Source organism: Eubalaena glacialis, chromosome 20 (genome assembly GCF_028564815.1).
Source record: "Eubalaena glacialis isolate mEubGla1 chromosome 20, mEubGla1.1.hap2.+ XY, whole genome shotgun sequence".
Taxonomy (NCBI): domain Eukaryota; kingdom Metazoa; phylum Chordata; class Mammalia; order Artiodactyla; family Balaenidae; genus Eubalaena; species Eubalaena glacialis.
This window is the reverse complement of record NC_083735.1, coordinates 11,111,093-11,126,923: the sequence shown is the minus strand read 5'-3', so window position 1 is coordinate 11,126,923 and position 15,831 is coordinate 11,111,093. Positions and strand designations below refer to the sequence as shown.

At 56.3% G+C, this 15,831-nt stretch overlaps 1 protein-coding gene across 3 annotated transcripts; it reads left to right on the top strand.

Annotated features, from left to right (window-relative positions):
- Window positions 1-412: 412 nt before the first annotated feature.
- Window positions 413-12,835, top strand: CLN8 (CLN8 transmembrane ER and ERGIC protein). Of its 3 annotated transcripts, none has more exons than XM_061177400.1 (3): window positions 413-448; window positions 4,598-5,221; window positions 11,394-12,835. In XM_061177400.1, exons 2-3 carry the CDS (start codon window positions 4,613-4,615, stop codon window positions 11,691-11,693), a joined length of 909 nt encoding a protein of 302 aa, XP_061033383.1. In that variant the 5' UTR covers window positions 413-448; window positions 4,598-4,612; the 3' UTR covers window positions 11,694-12,835. The 3 variants fall into 3 exon arrangements, with proteins under 3 accessions (XP_061033383.1, XP_061033382.1, XP_061033381.1); XM_061177399.1 differs by lacking the exon at window positions 413-448 and adding an exon at window positions 458-670; XM_061177398.1 differs by lacking the exon at window positions 413-448 and adding an exon at window positions 458-742.
- Window positions 12,836-15,831: the final 2,996 nt, after the last annotated feature.

Sequence of the window (15,831 nt, the reverse complement as noted above, 5' to 3'; positions counted from 1 at the left end):
TCAGGGCTGCGCGGCCCAGCGGGCCTTCCGGGGGGCTAGGCTTCGGGGTCACATGGGGACTCTGCCGGGTCCTGTCCGCGGGCCGGGGCGGTGGGCACAGAGGAGTTGCCGGGCCGCGCCCCCCAGGCGGCCCCAGGACCCCAGCGCATGTGCAGTCGGCTAGGGCGACCCCTTCCTTGCTCATCACTGTTCGGGAGGAATCGACCTGGGGCGTGAGGGGTGTGTTCGGTGTCGGCTCACTGTAGAGGCGGGAGAGGCGGGGCGCCTCCGCCCGCCCCCCAGCGGCCTTGGTAGCCTTCCACGATGCGTCCGCGCTGGTGGTACGGCCCGCGACCCCCCCCCCCCGCCCCGTTCCGCGCCTTGGTAGTGACTGGCCGCCGCTAGGCCCCGCCCCCCGGGTGCGCATGCGCGGCGACGTGCGCCCGGGTCGTGACACATCCGTGCGCGGGTAGGCGCCGGGCGGGAGCGGGAGCGGGGGCGGGGTCTCCGGGTCCAGTCGGCGTCTCCTCCGGGAGCTGAGAGCCCCCAGTCCTGGCGCGGAGGAGCCCCGTGTTCCCCGTGTGCAGCCCGCGGTGCTTGGCGGCCCTGCCTGGACTGTGGGCGGTGGGGCGGGGTCCGGCTCTCAGTCCTCAGGTGTGCCCGGCAGAGGCTCAGGTCGCCCCATCTGCAGGTGGGTCGGGCGGGGGTCCGGTCGCTCCGTCTGCAGGCGGGGCGGGCAGAGGTCCGGCAGCTCCGCCCGCAGGTGAGTCGGGCGTGGGCTCAGGCCGCGGTTCGGGCCGCGGTGGGAGGGGTGTAGGCGGCCGGCCCGCGGGCACCGAGCCCGAGAGAGGACACTGGCAGACGGGCCGAGACCGTCCACGGCGTGCTCGCTGTGGGACTTGTTTATATTTTCTGAATTTTGTTTTTTGAGCGTGTATTTTAACTTTGGAAAAATATGTTTACAGACTGTCGGAGTATAATTCTCAAAATGTTAGAAACGTAATTCCTGAGCAAACAGGGAGCACAGGTGAGGTTAAATCGCTGAGGAAGGACCCGGCGGAGGAAAGAGCCCGCCGGAGGCTGCCACCAGGAATGCTGGTTGGAGTGGGAGCCAGTGGGATTATCCTCTGGGGGGAGAGGGGTGTTAGGGCTCCTCATCACCTTATCAGTGTTGCTGGGTTGACCTCACAGACTGAAGTCTGGGCCAGTCCCTGCTGAACCGAACTGCTGTCTCCCCTGGAAAGTCTGGTGACCCTCAGGGGCTTGTGAGCGGTGACCCAGCGCGACATCAAAAAGCGTGCCGTTTCCCTCTTTCTGACCACATTTCCAAGTTTTGGATCAGGTTAGCCCCCAGTGAACGGAAGGAGCTCACAGATGCTCGGCGTCTGTGTCAGAGCTGCAAAGGTCCTGGTGGCCCGACTCCCGTCCCCGGGTCGGGGCTGCCTGGCCGCTGCAGCACTGGAACCCACCCTCTTGTTAATTTCCTAAATTGCCCGCTTCAGTTCAGTAGAACTGCTGGAACTACCAAATCTTGTAAAGCGAAGAGCAAGATGAGGTTTGTAGGTGGATTTTTTCCCAGAGAAAATGGAGGCCTGTGGAGTCGGGACGGGCTTTCCAGCCCCCAGCAGCCCGTTCCCCCACGGCCGCGGCTGCAGCACCGCTGAGACGCAGGGGCTGCGGGGCGGGGCTCCGAGGACCCTGCACTGGAGGAGCAGGGGTCCTGGCTCTGCGGCTGTGCGGGGACGGGGACGGCGGCCTCAGGTGCTAGGAGGAAGCCCTCTGGCTGGGCTCGAGGTGAACGGGGTGACCCAGTGCCCCCCCGTGCCGGGACGGGTGAGGGGTGTGGTCAGGGTGGGTGGCTGCCGAGCCCTGCAGCTCTGCCTGCCTCTGGTCTGTGCCGCCTTCCGGAGCAGGGCCTGGCCGCGCCCTGGGGTGCCCCCTAGCCACGGGGCAGCCGGGCCACCGGGGGGGGGGGGCCGCCTGGGTTGCTGCGGACCCCCCACCCAAGGCCTGGCCTCGTCCCCTCATGGCTCAAGTGGGTCACCCACCTCGCCTGTGTGTCCCCGAGACCCAGGATGACAGGTTGGACCAGACCAGCCGGCCCGGAAGCTCTGTGGAAGCGGCTGTGTAGGAGGGTGTGTCCGAGGCGGGTTTGAGCAGCGATCCAGATGGGGGAGAGTTGATAGGGTTTGAAGGGGGGCGAGCGTTGGGTTTTTACAGGGAGTTGTTTCTGTTTCTCTGATGGCCCTGAGGGTTCCCCCGCCGCAGCTCAGTCTTAGCTGAGTATTTCGGTGTCTGACCTTAGCTCGCTTGCATTTCTTTCTGTAGAAAGGCTACTAGAAGGCGTGAGGACCCAGAAGCCGGGCTGAGGTTTCTCAGTGGTGAACTTGAGAGGACGGTGGTTTTTCCTGTGTCTCTGGGGCCTTGGAGCCCACCTCCTTGGGCCTTGGCTCTGCGCCCTGGCCTCCACCCTGGGCCCACGCCTCAGAAGCAGGCTTCTCCCGCGTGCCCGGAGCCTGAGGCTGGCGGGCGGCTCTTTGTGCTGTAGCCTCGCTTGTCCACTCTCCGTCCCCTCTCAGGCCCTGCCCCGGCCCTCAGGACCCCACGTCTCCTTGTGCCTCTTGCTGGGAGGAGGAGGAAAAGGGGCTGTTTCAGGCTTTCTCTCCAGGATAATCAGGGTTTGTTGGATTAGGCACAGAAGAGCTTCTCAGGCCTTCAGGACGCTGCCTGCTTTAGGAAAAGGAAGCCACTAAACCCTCCCTCCTTGGAGTCACAGGATCTTACAGCTGGGGGGACTGGAGTTCACGCTGGTTCAGTGGTTATACACCTGCTTAGGGTGCCTGGGCACGTAAGAAACACCGAAGCCTGGCCCCGCCCCAGGGCAGCGAAGTCAGGACCTTGGGAGGGGGCCTGGGCATCCACCTCGGTGTGGAAAGGACAGACAGACCTGCAGGTGATCTAATGCACCTGGGCCCAGAGCTCTGGGGTCTGGTCACGGTCCAATCCGAGGCCCCACTGGGTAGCTTCTTGATTTGAGGCAAATAACTGAACCTGGGCTCTCTTCTGTCCATTGGAAATGTACGACTCCCTATTTAGCAGATTAAACGGCCTAACTGAACGTGCCTGGCACAGAGTAGGTGCTTCATATTAGCACCTGACACCCACTCTGCTGTATTTATGTGTATTTTTCGTTCCTATAGTCAGACACTGGGGTCCTGTTTTCCTAGCTCCTAAATATTGGAACCAAGATCAGAACCCACTGTTCTGTTCTTTGGTCCCAGTGCCCTGCAGTCCCCCCAGCCTTCGTGAAGGGGCACCTATACCAGCCACTCGCCCTGGGCAAGCTTGAGTCATTGTTTTAGTCAGAGCTCTTCAGAGTCATGGGGACCCTCCCGTTTCAAGGCAGAGGTTCCACAGAAGTTAGGTGCTGGGCCAGGAGCACAGAGATGCAGTCATGGCAAAATGGGAACTGTCGCCCAGACCGCACGACAGGCTTGTGGAGGGAACCAGGTGAAGTTTCGGGATGAGTCTGTGTTTCAGCAGAGTTTCCGGTTTGTGCAGCTGACCCTTTGCATGGGGTTAAGTTCTTGATGGTGCGGCTTCCCTTCTGCCCAGCGCTGAGACCCCCTCTCCCCTCCCAGTGTTCGCCCCTGCCTCCGCCCTCATCAGCTTCACAGTGCGGGACCAGATGCTTCTGGATTCTGCTATGAGAGGCTCAGTTAGGCGTGGCCACAAGAGGAAAGCAAAGCTCACTATGCTCTTGGGTCCTAGAGGCAGGGCCACACCGGGCACGTGGGGGGATGGCCGGGGGTCAGGGGGCAGAGGACAGGATGGAGGGAAGACTGAGGGTACGGCCTTTACTGGGGTTTCCAGGGGAAAGGCAGGCGGGGCGGGGGGAACACGTACGATTGGCTGGTTTTAGTGATTTTGCTGGGCTTTGGGTGACAGGGCTGCCCCGAGCCGCCGGGCACCCGACCCGGGTGTTCCGGTTAGAGGAGTGTCACCTCCCCGGGGGCGGGGCAGGCGGAGGAGGCCGGGCCTGGCCGGGCTGTTGGCATAGGTCACAGGTGGGCTCCTGGCTGGGCCCTTGGCTGGCTGGGGGTTGTCTCTGCCCAGCCAGGTGGGGCTTACGATGTCAGAGCATCGCAGTAGACAGAAATACATACACACACACATAGATGTACACACAAGTACTCCCCTAAGTGCGGAACTTGCTGTCCAGCACAGGTGAGGGTCCAAGGAGCTCCGGATGGGGTGCTGGCTGGCAGTGTTCCCGCCGTGGGTTGCGGAAGCACATCCTCCTCTAGGTGTGCTCTGTCTGGGGGGCTCTGTGGGCTGTCACTGCCACCACGGGGGGCATCCACTGGGGAGTCGGGACCGTGTCTCTTTCCTGCCCCGTCCACGCCTGCCCCTTCCGTCCTTCGTGTCACTTTCTCTCGTGCTCCTGTCCCGCCAGCGGATGTTTTCTTGCTCTGTTTTTGTGTCACTGAATACACGTAAGCAAGAGGAGAAGAGTTGTCAACATCCGTTTTGTGACAGTGTCTCTGTGGTGCTGGAGCAGCCTTGCGTCCCGGCTCCTTTCAGCCGGCAGAGGGTCAAGGCTCTTTTCTTTGTCCAGGTGGAGGATGGGCGCATGAGGGTCCCGGGGCCGTGGCCCGGTGCAGCGTGTGGACCCCGGCGCAGCCTCTGCGACGTCAGCAGCATGAGCCTCCCGAGCAGCGGGCCGGCGGCCAGCCTCTTTGACCTGGACTGCACCTCCGGGCAGGTCCGCTGGGCACTGGTGGCCGCCGGGTGCGCCTTCTACCTGGGCGTCTTTGTGGCCTGCCACCAGCTGTCATCCTCCCTGAACGCCACCTACCGCTCCCTGGGGGCCCGAGAGCAGGTCTTCTGGAACCTGGCGGCCACGCGCGCAGTGTTTGGCATCCAGGGCACCGCGGCGGGGCTACGGGCGCTGCTGCTGGACCCCGTGCTCGAGGCCGACAAAGTGCTCGGCCAGCAGAACTGGTGCTGGTTCCACATCGCCACGGCAACCGGCTTCTTCCTCTTCGAGAACCTCGCACTCCACGTGTCCAATGTGCTGTTCCGCACATTCGACGGGTTCCTGGCCGTCCACCACCTCTTCGCCTTCCTCGGGTTTCTCGGCTCCGTGGTCAACCTCCAAGCTGGCCACTACCTGCCCATGATCACGCTGCTCCTGGAGATGAGCACTCCCTTCACCTGCATCTCCTGGATGCTCCTAAAGGTAGGCGCTTCCCAGACGGCCTGGGCCCCCCTGCGGCATCTGCGCTCCGCAGCGGGAGGGGAGCGGCTAGTGTGGCACCTTCACCCGCTTGATGCCCGTGTTGCTGGTCCCTTGTGGCCTGTGCTGTCACAGCATCACCAGGCTGGATTAGAGTATTACAGTCCGTAAGAAGCTCATTTTCGTTGAATTCCATTTTAATCATTTTAAACAACTCTTTTAGGCTTCCTGCCCCATTGCAAAAGAAGACTCGGTGGATCGTGTGTCTTACTCAGTAGGCAGTATTTGCAAGCCCTAGAAAACATGCTTTTTCTTTGTTTCAAATATTTTTAAAAAAACAATATATGTCTACATACATATCTTTTAAATTTTTTATTAGACATTATGTTATCTTATACCCAACATGAGATCCGCTCTCTTCACAAATCTTTAAGTGTCCAGCACGTTATCGTCAGCTGTAGGCACAGGTGCACAGCAGGCCTCTGGAGCTTATTCGTCTTGTCTGATTGAAACTTCACGCCTGTTGGTCAGTAACTCGCCGCTTCCCCTCCCTCCAGCCCCTGGCAACTGCCATCCACACTTTGATTCTAGGAACTGGACTATTTCAGATGCCTCATATAAGTGGGCTCCTGCCATGTTTCTCTTCTGTTCCTGGTTTATTTCGCTGAGTGAATGTCCTCAAGGTCCAGCCATGTCATTGCACATTGAAGGGTTTCCTTCTTTTCTCAGGCTGAACAGTTTTCCATTACGTGTGTGAAGCACACCTTCCTTGGGTGTTTCAGTCTTAGTTACTGTGAATGAACGTAGAGGTGCTAATATCTCCTCCACGTTCTGATTTCGGTTCCTTTACTGGGTCATCAGGTAGTTCTGTTTTTAGAAAATAAACCACCCCCACTGTTTTCCACAGCGGTTGCACCGTTTTGTATTCCCACCAGCAGTGCACAGAGGTCCAGTTTCTCCACATCCTCACCAACGCTTGTTGTCTTTGTTTCTCTGATGACATCTCACTGGCTTTTGATTTGCATTTCCCTGATGACTGGTGACAGCGAGCATTTATTCGTCTTATCTGTTGGCCATTTGTATGTCGTCTTTGGAAAACTGTTCAAGCCCTTAGCCCATTTTTAACTCAGATTCTTTGTTATTTTTTACTGTTGAGTTGTAGTTCTTTATATATGTTCAAGATTAATCTCTTATTACACATAGGGTTGGCAAATATTTTCTCCCACTTTGTAGATTGCCTTTTCACTCTGTTGATTGTTTCCTTTGCTGTGAAGCTTTTTAGTTTGATGTTGTCCCAATTGTTTATTTTTGTTTCTGTTGTATGTGTTCTTGGTATCGTATTCATGAAATCATTGCCAAAACCAATGCCATGAAACTTTTTCCCTATGTTTTCTTTTAGGAGTTTTGGGTCTTACATTTCTGCCTTAAAGTTGATTTTTGTGTAAGGTGTGAGATAAGGGTTCAGTTTCATTCTTTTGTATGTGAATGTCCAGTTTTCCCAGCAACATGGATTGAAGGGACTACCCCTTTCCTGCTGTGAGTTTTAGGCACCCTGTTGAAGATCAGTTGGCCGTGTCTGTGTGGATGTTTTCTGGGCTCTCGATGCTGTTCCACTGGTCTGTGTGTTTGTCTGTATGGCAGTTCGTGCAGTTTTGATTTCTGTAGCTTTGTAATATCGTTTGAAATCAGGAAACGTAGTGCCTCCAGCTTTGTTCTTTTTCTCAAGATTGATTTGGCTATTGGGGTCTTTTGTGGTTTCATGTGAATTTTAGAAATCTTTTTTGTTAAAAATGCCACTGGGATTTTGGCAGGGGTTGCATTGAACCTGTAGATTGTAGATTACTTTGGTGACCTCCCTAGTGAGTTTTTTTTGTTTTTTGTTTTATTTTTGGCTGCATTGGGTTTTCGTTGCTGCACACGGACTTTCTCTAGTTGTGGCGAGTGGGGGCTACTCTTTGTTGTGGTGCGCAGGCTTCTTATTGCGGTGGCTTCTCTTGTTGCGGAGCTCGGGCTCTAGATATGCGGGCTCATTGGTTGTGGCTCGCAGGCTCTAGAGCGCAGGCTCAGTAGTTGTGGTACATGGGCTTAGTTGCTCCGCGGCATGTGGGATCTTCCCAGACCCGGGACCAAACCCGTGTCCCCTGCATTGGCAGGCGGATTCTTTTTTTTAATAAATTTATTTATTTATTTTTGGCTGTGTTGTGTCTTCGTTTCTGTGCAAGGGCTTTCTCCAGTTGCGGTGAGCGGGGGCCACTCTTCATCGCGGTGCGCGGGCCTCTCACTATCGCGGCCTCTCTTGTTGCGGAGCACAGGCTCCAGACGCGCAGGCTCAGTAGTTGTGGCTCACGGGCTTAGTTGCTCCGTGGCATGTGGGATCTTCCCAGACCAGGGCGCGAACCCGTGTCCCCTGCATTGGCAGGCAGATTCTCAACCACTGCGCCACCAGGGAAGCCCAGCAGGCGCATTCTTAACCACTGCACCACCACGGAGGTCCCCCTAGTGAGTGTTTTAGTTCAGTTATTGTATTCTTCATCTCCTTGATTTCTGTTTGGTACTTTTTTTTACATTTCCATCTCTTCGTTGACATTCCACTTGTTCCCACGTGTTCTCTTGACCTCGGCGAGCACCCTTATGACAGATGCCTTTAATTCTGTCGGGTACATCATGTGACTGCTCTCCAGTAGGGTTTGGAGATTTGTCTCATTCCTTGGTTTGGAGCGTCTTTGCCTGATTCTTCATTTTCCGTGACTCTCTGTTGGTGTCTGTGCATTAGATGAAGCAGACGCCTCTCCCTGGCCTCACGACTGTCCTCACCCAGGAGAAATCCCACCAGTCAGCCTAGCCAGGGCCCTGGAGGTTCTCCATCGACTTTCTCCCTCCCCAGGGAAGGGCAGGCAGCTGTGGCTTCTGTCTGCTTACATGTCCGATCCTGGGTGGGGCAAGGCTGTGTGTCCACCAGCCCAAGCCACCGCCTCCGCCCCTCTGCCAGCTGGACTGTGGGCCAGCGGCCAGGGAGCCCCTCCAAACAGCTGGGGGGCTGGACACGTGGACCAGCTCCTCCCTCTTCCGCGTGAAGCTGCTAGCCGAGGATCTCTTCCTGACCCCAGGGTGCTGCCCGGGTCCCTGCCCGCTTTGGCGAGTCTGTCCTGGGTGCAGGGCCCTGTCGATGGGCCCCTGATTCCTCACGACAGAGTTTGTCTGTGAACTGCTGCTCAGCCAGGCCTCCTCCTGGTGCCCCTCACGCATCAGGCGCCCGGGCGGGGGTCTCCGGAAGCTCTTCCCCAGGTGGGGTGGGCCCACTGCTCGGGAAGAAGACAGACCCCAGCTGTGGGGCGGCCACCAGAGGGAGGCACTTTGTTTGGGGTTTTTTCTGTTTTCTCTAAAGTGTTCGGGTGCCGTTCGTTCAGGATGGAAAAGGGTGGTCCCAGAACCCACTTCTTCCCGCTCGCCGTATTCACCACGCGGCCCGTGACCCCATGGCAAAGCTGTCCCCTCAGCTAAGACAGCTCAGGGCCCGTGTGCCTACACAGACATGGTCTTGGTCTAGTTCAGATACTACTGAACCTTGTGAGTAAACGCCGTGTAAAACGTTGAAATCCTTACAAGCTTTTCATAAAGCTGCCAAGTTCTTGCTTAGTTGGGCATCAGGGTCCAGGAATCCTCACCATCGGGGTCTGATTTGATGAGATACAGACGGATGTCAGGACCAGGTGTCACCACTAATTTAACGTAGTTTACACCCCAAACGGGCTCATGCTTCCATTTCCTCCTCCAATTTGATTCTGAAATGTTGTTTAGAAATAATAATAAATGAATTACACACTCAAACATCTAAACATGATTCATCCACGGAGACACTAGTCTAGATGCAAATGACATGGTATAAAAAACAGTCAATTTATGTGTAAGTAAGTATACACCAGGAACACTACCTGCTGGGACCCTAGCTATACAAAGTAACCTTTGCACAGTTAAGTCTCACTTTGTTACTGACCCTGCTTTTCTCAAAGCATTTGGTGATGTTGAACCCAAAAATTTCAGTGTCTGAGTAGGACCAAAAATGCTCAGTTCTCAAGCTTGGAGTTTTCTAAACTTAATGTAATTACTGTATGAGTAGAAGTTCATGCTTCTGGTATGAATATTAGGAATTTAGGATGACTGCTTTTAGTAAGCGGGGAAGATAATGGAAAGGAGTACATCTTGTGAACTTTGAAGGAAGCGGCAAGTGGAAAGAAGATGGCTTGCTGGCCAGTGCCTGCAAGGTTGGAAGGGTGAGCAGTGCCCCGGCCCCCAAGCACATGTAGCTCACTGCAGTTTGTATGTTCACCCCGAGACACACTTAGCTCACCTTCCCACTCTACAGTTTGTACATTTAACGTCCTTCAGGCCAGAGCAAAGGCTAAATCTTTCCCACGTGAGGAATCTATCATTGAGAACCTCAAACCTCAAGTGTTTTTGCGTTTGAGAAACATTGTTTTTTTGTCTAATTGTACAGTTCGAGGAATTTTACTTGTATAAGTCATGATTCTAGCATAACGTGGAGAATGCCTACCCATGCAATGAGTATAAAACTATTTCTGTAAAACTGTGTTTTTTTTCCCCTAGTACTCTATGGTTTTCTTTTCCTTTTAAACATTGATATTTAGTCCATTTGGAAAGTATTTTTAAGTAAGATCCAACTGGATTTTCCCAGGAGGTGAGCAAGAATCCTAATGTAATTACATTATCCATCCTTTCCCTGGGGGTTCGAAATGCCGCCCAGTGCCAACCCTCCATGTATCTTATTCATTTCTGCATTTTGTATTGTTTATCTGTTTTTTGCACTCTTATTTCTGAAGCATCATTGTATCTCATTATTTGCTGAGGCACCTTCAGCCCTCCTTGCTCTTGTGCGTTTACTCCACTGCATGAGTGGCGTTACTTAAAGTTGTTACAAGTTGATAAAAATACTGATGTATTCTCTTATTTGGACTAAATCTGTGGATGCATTCAAGGAGGGAAGATGTAACGTCTTCTGAGTGTTTTCCATCCAAGAACATAACATGCCTCGTTTCATCCAAGACTTCTTTTAAGTCCCTCTGCAGTGATGGTCTCGTTCCCAGAAGCAGGGGAAACGTATATAAAAAAATTGAAGAAGTGAGGTCTGTCATCTCCTTCGTTTGCTTGCTTCCTTGCCTTGCAGACCTCTGGGTCGCCCAGAGGCGGATCATCCAGGCAGGAGGTTGGGTTCTTTTTGCAGGATCTTAGTCCCCCGACCAGGGATTGAACCCGTGCCCTCGGCAGTGAGAGCACAGAGTCCTAACCACCGGACCGCCAGGGAATTCCCCTTTCTTTCTCTTTTAAAATGTGGTCACTCCAGAGGTCAGTTGCCGTGTCCCCCTGCGGCTCCGCAGGTGCGGCCGCAGTGAGGCCGTGCCCGTTCCCAGCGTCACCGGGCTGCTGCCTGGCGAGGCGTCCCCGCCTTCCCGGCCCCTCCCCCGCTGCCGCCTTTCCTCCTGCAAGTGCCAGACGTGCCCCTACCCTGGGGAGGCGGTGTCGGGGCGGGGAGCTGCCCAGGAGGACGCTCCGGCCTGGGCAGAGCGCAGCAGGGAGAGGCCGGTGTGCACAAGCTCATGGGTCTGAGGTGTGTGGGCTGCGCTGGTACCTCCTGTCCTGGTGCCGGGCTGTCCAGGTGCTGACGTCCCTGCCACAGTGTCCCACCTCTGTGCCCACAGTCTGCTGTATAGCGTTTTCAAGTTCCCTGTTTGGTTTTAGCTACAGCTAGTTTTAATGTGAATTTAGAATAATTTTAAGGCAAGTCCATTTGGGCTTGTGTCCAAGGGCTACTGGGGTAAAAATACCGAAAAGCAAAGAAGTGAGGACACACATGTCATCCTGAGCTTGTCTCCTCTGAGAGCGTTTGCCCCCGGGGCCCGGGGAGCCTGGTTGGACACGCCCGGCGTGTCTTCCGGCTTCAGTGGGTCAGCGTTGCTTAGCTGCTCGATACGTGCACGGTCAAGGGAGGAAGCGCTGGAGGTGAGCTTGGAAGGGAGTGGACTGTCCTTCCGGGGGCGCGGGCGGGCAGGAGGCGCTGCGCTGGGTGGGTCTGCGGGCGGCTGGGCGGGGCCGGGAGGGGGCGGGGACACCCTGGCGCCGCGGAGCCGAGTCCGGCGCCCTGACCCCGCTCTGCCCGCAGGCCGGCTGTGCGGACTCGCTGCTCTGGAGGCTGAACCAGTGGCTGATGGTCCACCTCTTCCACTGCCGCATGGTCCTCACCTACCACATGTGGTGGGTGTGCCTGGGCCACTGGGACGCCCTGGCCCGCAGCCTCTTCCCGCCGCACTGGGCGCTCTTCGTGGTTGGGCTGGGCCTCCTCACGGTCCTCATCAACCCCTACTGGACCCGCAAGAAGACGCAGCAGCTGCTCAACCCCGTGGACTGGAACTTCGCGCCCGGCCGCCCCAACGGGCCGGCGCCGGCCAAGAAGACGAGGTAGCGGCCTCGGCCCCGACTGTCCCCGCGGCGCCGGCCCCAGGCCGCGTGAGTACTGACTTCCACGTGGCGCCGAGTACCTGCACCTGGGCGCGCTTCGGGGACAGAGTCCCGCCGTGGTGACGTCACGGCCCGATGTGCTCATTCCCGCGAGCTTGGCCTGTCTGCGCCGTCGCCCCAAGGAGGGCCCGCGTGGATGGATCGCACTAAAGCGTGTGTGCGTCTTACTCAATAGCCCCGTTCTTTTTAGTTGGAGAGAACTGCCCCAAGAGAACATAATCCGGTCTCTTACCCTGTTGCCATTCCCAGGGCTGAGATGTAAGCTGCGTCTCCGCAGCGCCATCTCGTGGCGAGCGCGGGGCATCGTCCTGGCTTGCGGCTGGGGGCGGCGGAGGGGTCTTCTCACCAGGGAAGCTCGTCCGGCGAAGAGTTTTGTTTCCGTTTTGTGTTTCTCTGTTGGCACATTAAGGGAGGTGTTAGTAATCAGATTTGTCTAGATTTTAGAGCTGTTTTTAACTAAGTTTCCAACAGGTGCCCCGCCAGACCCTAACCCCCTGGTTGGGGGGCAGTGGTCGGGGCAGTGGTCACTCTCCCTGCGAGCAGTGGGTGGACCTGGCCCCTTGGAGTGCCCGGCTGCAGGGCCGCCTCCTCACCTCCCGGTGACGAGCCCGGGCCCCACCTTCACTGTGTTGGGCCTGGGTGGAATCTACATGCCGACCCACAATTTTATTGACGAATACATACTGACATCTTATTTTTGCCATGAGTGGGCAATTAAAATGAAAAGCTCGTATTTACTGACAGTGCCCTTGAACTGTTTTTGAAAAACACATTTATTGGTCGTGAAAATCATGTGTGCCTTGTGCTTGGTCTGTAACACGGCCCCTCGGAAGGGTGTGTGCTGATTTCTGGTACTGTGACTTGACTGTACGTAGGTCAGGAGATGTGATCCCTGCTTGTGTCATTTTGATAAGCGTTTTAATCCTAGAAACATCCAGCAAACCGTGTCCCTGCTGAGACTCCTCTCTCCCTCGCTGAAGACCCTGGGCACATGCTGCCCACTCTCCCGTCCGCAAGCAGGGGGAGCCGAGCTGGCTGTGTTTCCAGCCGGTCAGAACTTTAATAAAGTAACCGATGTTTACAGAACGCGAAAGCATGTCCGTTCTTATCTCTCAACACTGTTCACATTGCTGTGGAGGTTTTCTATCTCGGTGATACAACTGTGATGATAAATCTTTACGTGCTCAAGGTTTGAACTCAGTTTAAGGTATAAAATATTTAATTTTTACGTGACCCTCACTGGGAATTTGACTTTCCCCGGGTTCAGTCTCTACATCCTTCATCTCAGTGAAGGTGCTTTTGCCTCCATCCCGACCCGACTTCCCGTGAGGACCACAAAGGCAGGGGCGTTTGGTCAGAAAGGGCCTTTTGAGGCTTGTGATCCAGCATCCAGGCACCTTCGCTGCCGAAACAGGTGCTGCCTTCCGGGCTGTGGGTGCTTTGCGGGCTCCGCCCAGCCCGTGCACGGACAAGGCCATAGAGAGAGATGTCGGGGGGCGTGCAGGGGGGCGTCGGCCCCTGGCCCTCCTCAGACCCTGTCTCTCCGATCGCTGCGGCTCCGCCAGCTGTCCCTGCTGTGGACCCTTGGGCCTTCCCAGGCGCCACGCTGGACACCGAGGGCTCCTCAGTTTCTGGCACGAACAGCTCTGGGAAGTAGGCACTGTCGATCCCATTTAGAGCTGGGGCTTGAGGCTACGAGGTGGCGCAGGCGGTCAGTGGCCACGCTCTGACTTTAAAGCCGAGGCCCGTAGATTGTGTCTACGAGCACAGAAAGCAAGCGGTAGACCCCGGCTGACCCCGGCCACCAGACCCAGCTGCATCCGCGTACGCAGAGCACTGGAGTGGCCGTGTCTGTCTGTCCAGGTACCGCAGCCCCGCGGGACAGATGCCCGGCCGCTGGTGAGCGAGGCCGCGGTGTCATCAGCGGGCGGGTACGGGGTCCACCGGGAAGGGCAGCTTCGGAAGTTAGGAAGTGGGAGCGGCAGCCTGGCTCTGGCACCGGGAAGGCCGGGGCCGCGGGCGACTCTCCCGGTGCAGAGCTGGGGTCTCCGGGTTGATGAGAGGCTGGGCGCCCTGGGGGGGGTCAGCCAGCCTTGTCTGCAGCACCGGTGTCTGCGTCAGGGCTGGTCAGGTGATGGGATGATGGGCTGGAGTGGCTGCTACGTACTTCAGAGTGTTTAAAGCAGCAAAGCAGGGGACCTGTCTCCTCTCCCTCTTGCACCGGCAGTGTGCACACATCCTGGTTCCCCCAGGCCAGGGGTGCAGCCGGGGGCTGGGGCGGGGCAGCTGCCCTCGGGATCGGAGCACTGGGGGGGCGGCTCCAGCAGGCGCCCTCAGGGTCCTCCCTCCTCAGGTCCTCGGCTCACCGTGATCTGTCCCTTCGGGACGGAGTTCCCCGCGTGGCCGGCTGGAGCCCCGCGCTGGGGGCAGCGGCCACAGGAGGAGGGGACTGGATGCCAGGTGAGCCAGTGCCCCCGAAGGTCAGACTCATTTCTAGTTGTGAGAGTGAGGTTGACACCCAAAATAAACCCCCGAGTGATGCCCACCCTTTCATGGATGCATGTGGATGCTTTCAGTTTACCTGTATCTTTACTAAATTTCTGCTCTAATGGGAGAGTTTATTAATTTAATGTTTCTCTTTTTAAATAAATCTTCCCCTTTTTCAGTAACTAGACTATACGGTGTACACGTTGTCTTGCCAGGTCATGTTTAGTGAAGTGAAAAACTCAGAAATCTGTGTTCTTCCTCTGATGGCTGGCAACGCAGAGTGCTCTGGAGCGGAGCCCGCCCGTCCGGGGCCTGCAGCCCTCCCCGCAGCCCGGCCGAGCCCAGCTACGCAGAGCAAGGAAGCTGCACCGTGACACCCCGTCCCACACGATGGGAAGGGCCGCGGGAGCCGCTTCTAACTTTCTGCCCGGGGGGCCCACGGTGAGGACTCACTCCTCTCTCACTGTGTGTGTGTATTTCCCTCTTACTGTCGTGCAGTTTCAGTGTCAGGTGCCGGCCTGTGGAGGCCTGGGTGTCACGCTCTGTGCGTCTGTGTACCCTCCCCCCGCCCCCCCAATTCACGTGCTGGCATCCTGACCCCCAGCGTGACGGTGTCAGGAGGTGGCGCCGGGGGCAGGTGACTAGGTCGTGAGGGTGTGGTCCCGTGATGGGATCAGTGCCCTGACAGGATGCGGAAGGAGAGGTCCCCCCCCTTCCCCCTCCCAGGAGAGGCTGTGCCGAATCTGCCTCCACCGTGACCCAGCGCTCCCAGCCTGCAGGTCTGCGGTGACCTGCTGAATGAAGCAGCCGGGGCTGAGTCACTGGGTCCCCGTAACCTCAGTCTTTTCTCCCTGCGGCCCCCAATCCCCCAAGTCAAAAGTTTCCCAAAATTAACCCAGCGTTAAAATTCTCAGTTATTAAAGAAAGGTGTTAAAGGTCAAGTCTTCTAATCTGGAAGTGGCCTGTTGACATTTTATGTAGAAAACTTACTTTGTAACCTTCATAATATTTACTTGTTGTATTTCAAACAAAACCACAGTTGGAAGGGGGCACATTTCAGCCACAGTTTCTTTGGTTTGTATCGAGATCACCCTCAGCTCTTTTCCAAGAAATATGGAGCCTATTTGGTCCACCCCAAAGACTTTATTTCTGCACAAGACAGACCAAGAGCCCAGAACGTTGGAGCCATCACAGATTTTGTGCAGAAAGCCAAGCTTCAGAAAGTTCAAGGCCAGCCACGCCAGGACTCTCATTTTCCATCTTCTGGTAATTGCTTGATTGTCTCAAAATGAAACATGTATTCACTTAAAAAAAAAAAAACTCAGAAAAACACCGCATTCACTGAAAATGATGGTTTACACTTTAACTTGGAGCCAGTTACCCAACCGTGGGCTAACCTTCGTCAGTTCGTCCTTTGCCGGCCGGGTGTTCAGCCCCCTCGCCCCTCAGCACCCCCAGGTATGAGGTGGGCTTGGGAGGGCGGGAGGGGTCCTGGGGTGCATGTCTTCTGCCAAGGAGGGTAAGCCTGGAGCAGGAAGCCATCACCCCTTCCTGCGTGCTTTCTGCCTACCACGCAGTTTTGACGCCCGCAGGTT

What these genes read in the sequence shown, in the direction of transcription:
- CLN8 (XM_061177400.1), top strand. Translation starts at nt 4,613, where the DNA reads ATGAGGGTCCCGGGGCCGTGGCCCGGTGCAGCGTGTGGACCCCGGCGC. An exon ending in TCTCCTGGATGCTCCTAAAG is followed by an intron (nt 5,222 to 11,393) that starts GTAGGCGCTTCC and finishes CTCTGCCCGCAG; the next exon opens with GCCGGCTGTGCGGACTCGCT.